Genomic DNA, 7,490 nt, shown 5'->3' on the forward strand with positions numbered 1-7,490 from the left:
GTAAGGGATATACTGAGACAGAGGAAAACCTCCTTGGCCTCCCTACTCACTCCTACAGAGAAAAGGAATAGAATTGCAATAGATAGGATTTGACATTAATAGAAATTGCATATAGAATTCCTGTAAAGGTAATTAGAGTTTCAGAACATCCCAAATTCAACCAAATTGTCATTTTTAAGATTAAATATATCAGACATTACTTACTGGTATACAATTTAATAGTATTATATACATACAATTTAAATCTACAGTTTGGCAAGTTTTAATTTTTTAACAGTTTTTTTGAATAATAAAAGTATAATGAAATTTAGGGCCAGTTTTTCTAATGCAAACAAATTACAACTTGAGATGAATTATAGAAAACTAGGGGAGAATTAAAAATACTTAAATTCTATATTCTAAGGAAAAATAAAGTTACTTACATGCTGTAATGCCTTCATTGCCTTCAACTGAGGCTCAGCCCAGGAGAAATATCTCAATAAATCAACCACCTGTAAGCAAGGAACTAAGTTACTTATAATGGCAATGTGTTCGCAAACATTCCTACAAGATTTACTTCAGTACTTTGAATTACTATTCAAAATGTGCTGCCTGGGCCCAGATGATGAGGGACAAACATGGCACCAGAGTCTAGACTGTGCTAATAGAGTAGCCACCTGCAGCTACATCAATGGAAATCAAGTCAAATAAAAAATTCAGTTCCTCACTGGCACAAGCCACATTTTAAGTGCTCAGTAGCCATAGGAAGCTGGTAGCTATGATAATGGACAGCGCAGACAGAGAACACTTCCATCATCACGAAGTCTTGGACATCGCTGGTCTAGAAACGAAGGAAAGTAAAAGGTATACAAGAAAAAGAAAGCACCTAGAGAAAAGGAAGGTTGCAAAAGTACTAGATGGAGATACAATGTCAGCGTAGGAATATAAAGATATATTATGAATGGAAAACTTAAAACATTTAGTGGAGAGTGACAGTTTTAATCAATCACTGCCTCCAAGGACACTCCAAAAGGAAAAAAAAAAAAATGACACAAGAAGAGAGGGTGATAAATCTGGGCTAATGAATTACTTTACTGTGAGTTCCTGAAAAATTTGTTAAGGTTTCAATTATTCTACAAGGCAAGGTTAATGCTAGAAACTGGAATGGTATGTGAAAAAGAGTAAAAATACTTTTTACTCCTTATAAAGAGATACATAATTAGCAAACAAGTATTATGCGTACTTTCTAGATAATTTGGTAAGACTGTATATCCTTAGTTTTATGGGAATAATGTTTTACTATATAGTAAATGCTACCTGGCACTTTACCAACCACAAAACTTTACCAACTATCACGTCTGTATAGGAAGAAAAATCTAGTATAGCAATACAGTAAGTAATATAATTTAGTATTTTAATATATAATATATATTATTTTGAATTATATATAAAAATAATATATAATTTTTGAAAAGTAATGGGACAGCTGAAAAACACTCATTAAATAGACACCAACACATGCAAATCATCAAGTAGCTTTTAGCAATTTAGTAGGCAGAACTTCAACAGGCTTAATGTTATTCAAGCTTCAAGTTTTGAAACTCTTGAGAAACAGAGAAAAGTTGAAGCATTTACTAACTCAATCTACAGATTCATCCATTGTCTACCCTACCCTTTCCCAGAACTGTTCTACAGATGTGCATTTCTATTTCTGCCCTATTTCTCTATCAAGTATTTTCGAAGTGTCCCTCAGAAATCTGGCCTCTGTGTGTGTGTTTCTGTGTGTGCGCATGCATTCATATTTTTCAAAATTAGCAAACTTCCCCTACAGTTGGGTGAAAGTTATGACTAAACTACCATGCTTAAAACATCAGTCTTCTGCCAGTTACAGAAACTACTTATTAGACATTGTTTTTTTTGCCTATTGCCAAAATTTTTACTTAGTGGCTTCATATAAGAACATATTTCACCATTTGTTCAACTTTTCTTTTATAATATGTATTGAATTTTGCAATTACTGACTTTATAAATACTGTACAAGTTTGGGTACGTTTACCATTAGAAGTTTATAAATTTATGATCGTGTATCCAGAATGACAAACACTTTGAACTGCTTTTTTTAGACATTTTTAAAATCATGTTAGTATATGATATTGTGGTGATAGCAGGTACGTTTATAAAATACCCAAACTATAAATTCTGTAGTTTTCTACCCAAACAGAAAGTTTCTAAAGTTCCTAAACAAATACAGCAACAAAGTAAAAGCAATTCTGAACTTGACCAGCCAGTCAACAGACATTAACCAGAACACCGGTATCAAAAAAAACATTTTTGCTTAAACAAATAGAAGAATACCTGTTCACTAGAAAAATATCCATGCACATATTCGATTGCTTTTAACTTGTACTCCGTCAAAACAGCCTAAAAAACATAGAAAAACAGCATTAATACACATAAGCAGAGCAGTTGTATGCATATACCAGAACTACTGAAGAAACTCAAACAGTGGTGGACCTTCTACAGCCCCGGCACCAAGGGGCAGCTAAAGTCACTGTGGTGACAGGACATTCTACCTTTCTAGGTTCCATGCTCTAAGGGACACGCTGAGATAGCAGGAAAACCTCCTCAGTCTCTCTACTCACTTCTAAAGAGAAAGGGAATAGAACTGTAATAAGATTTGACATTAATAGAAATTACATATAGAATTCCTGTAAACGTAATTTGCGTTTCAGAACATCCCAAATTAAACCAAATTGTCATTTTTAAAATTAAATGTATCAGACATTACTCATTCATCACACAATTATTTACTGAGCACCTATTATGTGCTAAGTGGTAGAGAAACATAAATAAAACATGGTCTAGTCGAGGCTCTCAGCACTTCCACAGGGATATGAGAACCCAAGGAGCCAGAGCGCCCTGAATTCAATCTGTGTGCCTGCTGCTAACTGGCACTGTGGCCCTTGAGAGGCATTTTATATCCTGACAGCCTCCTCACCTAAAAGGGAATACCATTCACTACCCACCCCAGAGTTACTGTGAGGATTAAGAGTCAATAGATCTGACACATTATACATATTCAGTAAAGGATGGTTCCTTTCCTTACAGGATATTCATCAATGGGAAGTTCAGGGAGTTCGGAGGCCTTGACCCAGCACTATGTAGAGATGACTGAAATCACATATGCTCTCCTTGCAACTATTTGCCGAGCTTTGAGATGGAAACACCAGACTGTCATGATTTGGTAACTACTAATCATTAATAATCAACTAATCCCTTTTCTTTTACTACAAAACAATGATAATTGTACTTTCCACATCTATCATTCTGCTAGGGGAAAATACAGTGACCAGTCAACTGAGAAACACATCCAGGGTGCTCAGTAGTCTAATTGTCACTGAAAAAGGGGGGGAAATGGCATTCTGGATAAGGTACTCTTGGGAGTTTATCATTATCATTATTGGAAACAGTCAAAAGCAAGTTTCTGGACCAGATCCTAGATTGTGTTGATGCCAAGTCATGCCTCAATTCTTCCATCAACGCCTGAGAGGCCCAGCTGTGCTGTTGTGCCTTGTCCCCAGGCACACCAGCACGGCACTCTGAAGTCAGACTGCGTGAGTGTGAATACTTACCAGCTGGGTATCCTTGAGCTGACTAGTTAACCTCACAGAGAGCAGGTTTGCCATCTGTAAAACGAATATAGTACCTACACCTCATGGGTTGTCGGGAGGATCAATCAGTAACACGGGGAGAAAGTGCTTACAACAGGCACACACAGTAAGTGCTCAACAATTACCGGTTATTATTATAATTACCTCCTTTTTGAAAAGCAAATTCAACACTGTCTTTTCCCCTTTCTTCCCCCTTCCTATGTCTTTTCCTAGTATCTTCTTACATGCCTTTGGTTGAAATGACAGTAGTGACAGACAGCCACTATTATCTATAGACCTATGGTGACATGCAGAAAGAGATTACATGCTTTAAACTGACTTACATTCACAAAGTCTGAGAGCAATTTTTAAAAAACCAATAATTCTCATATTTAAATATGCCTATATTTTTATCCCATTTTAATAAACTAAGACAATGTTGATGCATCTAATTATTTGGCATAAACAGCAAAAGACATTTTGACTGCAGAACAGAAATAAGGAATTAAGTTGGTATCTCATATGAATATGATTTTCATCTCTGGAAAATTTCCTGTTCCCCTTATTAGCATTTACGATGTGATCTTTTCACAGCTTGGAAGGGAGAATATATGCAAACTGACACTCCATAGCTTCCAAAAGTAGAACTCCGGTCTACCTAAACGCACAAACTATTTTCTTATAAACAGCAATTATATACCAGCTCGTTAACAAATTGTGGCAAATTCTAAATATATAGTTAGCAAGCTGACATTTTATTGCAAATCTTAATTGGACAAATTGGGTTTGCAGAAGCAGGAGTTTCATTCAAAAGAGAACATTCAATATGGTCAAATACGTAAATTTTAACCTAACATACGAATTTGAAAAAGAAAAGAAGCTTTATAAAGGATGAAGAAAAACATTTTGCTTTATTATAAATTAATCATTTATTGTGAAGAAAAACATGTCCACAGGCAATTTTATTAATAATTTCATGAGCTGAAACACATAATAAGCACCGAGCACAAGGTAACAAATCTTTCTGTGTCAGTCAAGGGTTCTAAAGGTATGGAAATAGCGAGATAATTACCTGGAAGTTCTAAGCAAAGGACCCTGTATTAGCATAAGGATGGTACAGTAAATCCTTCCCCTCCTAATTCGGTAAACTCTCTATCTTTGTGCTAGAGGTACTGCTAGGCTCAAGACTACATTTAGCTCATTAGCTTAAGGTACATTTATCTCAAGGCTAAATTTTTTTGCTGTCCGGTTCACTGTGGGAGGTAGGCTACATACAATATAGCCTCAAAAAGAACCAAAAACTAGGAAAGCAGGAAGCAAAAAAGTTTTGAAATTCAAGTTATTGAAGCTCATTCCTAAGAGCTTTAAACTTAATGCCACACTTTTCCTCAGGACGCTAATTTTGTCCGGCCCAGACAACAAATATCGTCTGCCTATTCACAGATTTGAAAAATCTGTTCCAATAATAATTACTCTTCAAGAAACTTTCTACGTACGTATTGTCTCTAGTTTTCAGTCACTCTTACATTATTGAAAGATGAGGAAATCGGTTCAGAAATATTAAATCACTTATCCAAAAGGACAGAGCTATTAAAGATTTGTAGAGCCGGCTCCGGAACCGAGGACTCTGAATATAATTTCCACAATACCGCACTGACTCTCAAGAACTTTAGCGTTAATTTAATTTCTATTTGTATCTTGAAACGTATCAAGATATTAACTCCTACATTATACGTTGAAATTCCAACGAATTTTGCAATCCTTAAACCCGTATTTTGCACAATCTGCACGCAGTCCCTCAAAGAGAATAAACTATGAGAATTCGTAGCGCATACGACTTAAGGAATTAAGTGTAATTACCTTTCTAATTTCATCCAGCACCGTTTCAAAGGACTTTTTGTCCATCTTGATTACTATCTCTTTGAGAATCAAGGATTGCCCTCTTTGCCTGGGGCAAGTGTGGGTGGAGCTTGTGGGACAAAAACTTGTATCTGAAATGTGTTACTTTAACTAGGTGTGCTTTAAACACACCTAAATAGGATGTTCCGCAGTGGCTCCAAAAAATATAGAAAACATATAGATATTTAACTGTAAAAATATAGATATTTAACTAATGTTAACAAAATTTAAACATATATATTTTATATACAATTTATGATAATCATATATTTGATTGATAGGCTGATTATTTTAGACCTGATTTTTATTAGCTCTATTTGAGAATTCCAGAATAAAGACGGAAGAACTATAAGACAGAAAGCTAAAATAACTAAAGCTAAAATAGTTAGACATAGATAAAACAAAGATCAGAACATGATCGTTGATCTACTATCTCAATAACTAATGTAGATACTAATCTTTTGCATTTCATTAAATATACTTTTCTGTAATGTTACGCTGGCCTTTATTTTTTTAAATAAGTATAAATAAATCTACATAATTTGCTTTTCATAATTTTGTTCAAATTTAGTCAATCCCCAATTGAATAATTCTTTTGCTACTGTCATAGCTGGAACAGACTATGTGGGAATCAGTCGTAATTTAGATTTTGCACCTGGAGTCAACATGCAGACTGTTCGTGTTACCATTCTGGATGATCTTGGACAACCAGTGCTGGAAGGAATTGAGAAATTTGAACTGGTGCTTCGTATGACAATGAATGCTGCCCTCGGCGAGCCCTGCAAAGCCACAGTGTCCATAAATGATTCCATCTCAGATTGTGAGTGTTTGTTAATTTACAATGATAAGTAAAATGATGAGCTAGAGTTTATATAACTGTTAGTAAAATGATAAACTATGATTTATATACCTGTATTAGTTTGCTAAGGCTGCCATAACTAAGTACTACAGACTCAGAAATTTCTTGTTTTCACAATTCTGGATGGTGGAGTCCATGATCAAGGTGTCAGCAGGGTTGGTTCCTTCTGAGAGCTGTGAGGGAAGGATCTGTTCCAAGCCTCTTTCTTTGGCTTGTAGAAGGCCATCTTCTCCCTGTGTGTCTTTTTTGTGTGTGTGTGTGTGAGGAAGATTGGCCCTGAACTAACATCTGCCAATCCTCCTCTTTTTGCTGAGAAAGACCGGCCCTGGGCTAACATCCATGCCCACCTTCCTCTACTTTATATGGGATGCCGCCACATCATGGCTTGACAAGCGGTGTGTCAGTGCGCACCCGGGATCCAAACTGGCAAATGCCGGGCCACCCCAGCAGAGCGTGCGCACCCAACTGCTTGTGCCACTGGGCCAGCCCCCTCCCTATGTGTCTTTACATCATCTTCTATGTGTGTCTCTGTGTCCAAATTTCCCCTTGTTATAAGGACACCAGTTATATTGAATTAGAGCCCACCCTAATGGCTTCATTTTTGCGTGATTACTTCTGTAAAGACCCTATCACCAAATAAGGTCACATTCTCAGGTCCTGGGGGTTAGGTCTTCAACCTATGAGTTTGGAGGGGACACAGTTCAACCCATAACAATACCCTAGCTGACCCTGTCTTCCTTTCTCTTCCTGATCATTTTGATAGAATTATGTAAACTCAGAAGAAAACTTGTAATCTTCCTCTCAAATTAAAAACAAGAAAATGAGATTGTCATCAATATCTTGATTGTGTCTCAATAATTCTTTCACTACAAATGGGTAGTAGAACCATATGAAATTGCACAGACCTTTGAGTATCAATGGTCTTTTTCCATTTCTCAACACAAGACACTTTCTGTCATCTCCTTACACCCAGACACTCCTGAAATTTCCCTAATAAGGTGCCAAAAACATTGTTCTGAGACAACCAGCTGCTGGACACACAGCAGGGCTCTCTGTCATGTCATCACAAGGGAATTATAAATAATCTTCAACCATGATAATCT

At 36.3% G+C, this 7,490-nt stretch overlaps 2 protein-coding genes across 1 annotated transcript in view; one reads left to right on the forward strand and one right to left on the reverse strand.

Moving 5' to 3' along the window:
- LOC131410143 (proline and serine-rich protein 1) overlaps positions 1-5,647 on the reverse strand; it is a 28,133-nt gene extending 22,486 nt beyond the window's left edge. Inside the window, exons 1-3 of the mRNA XM_058548054.1 lie at positions 5,490-5,647; positions 2,335-2,400; positions 423-491 (exon numbers count right to left, since the gene is read on the reverse strand). Of these exons, the coding sequence (XP_058404037.1) occupies positions 423-491; positions 2,335-2,400; positions 5,490-5,534 (180 nt within the window). The 5' untranslated portion in view covers positions 5,535-5,647. The remainder of the gene's footprint in view (positions 1-422; positions 492-2,334; positions 2,401-5,489) is intronic.
- Positions 1-7,490, forward strand: part of LOC131410145 (phosphatidylinositol 3,4,5-trisphosphate 3-phosphatase TPTE2-like) — a 239,512-nt gene that overhangs the window by 69,205 nt on the left and 162,817 nt on the right.

Source organism: Diceros bicornis, chromosome 9 (assembly GCF_020826845.1).
Source record: "Diceros bicornis minor isolate mBicDic1 chromosome 9, mDicBic1.mat.cur, whole genome shotgun sequence".
In the NCBI taxonomy this organism is placed as follows: Eukaryota; Metazoa; Chordata; class Mammalia; order Perissodactyla; family Rhinocerotidae; genus Diceros; species Diceros bicornis.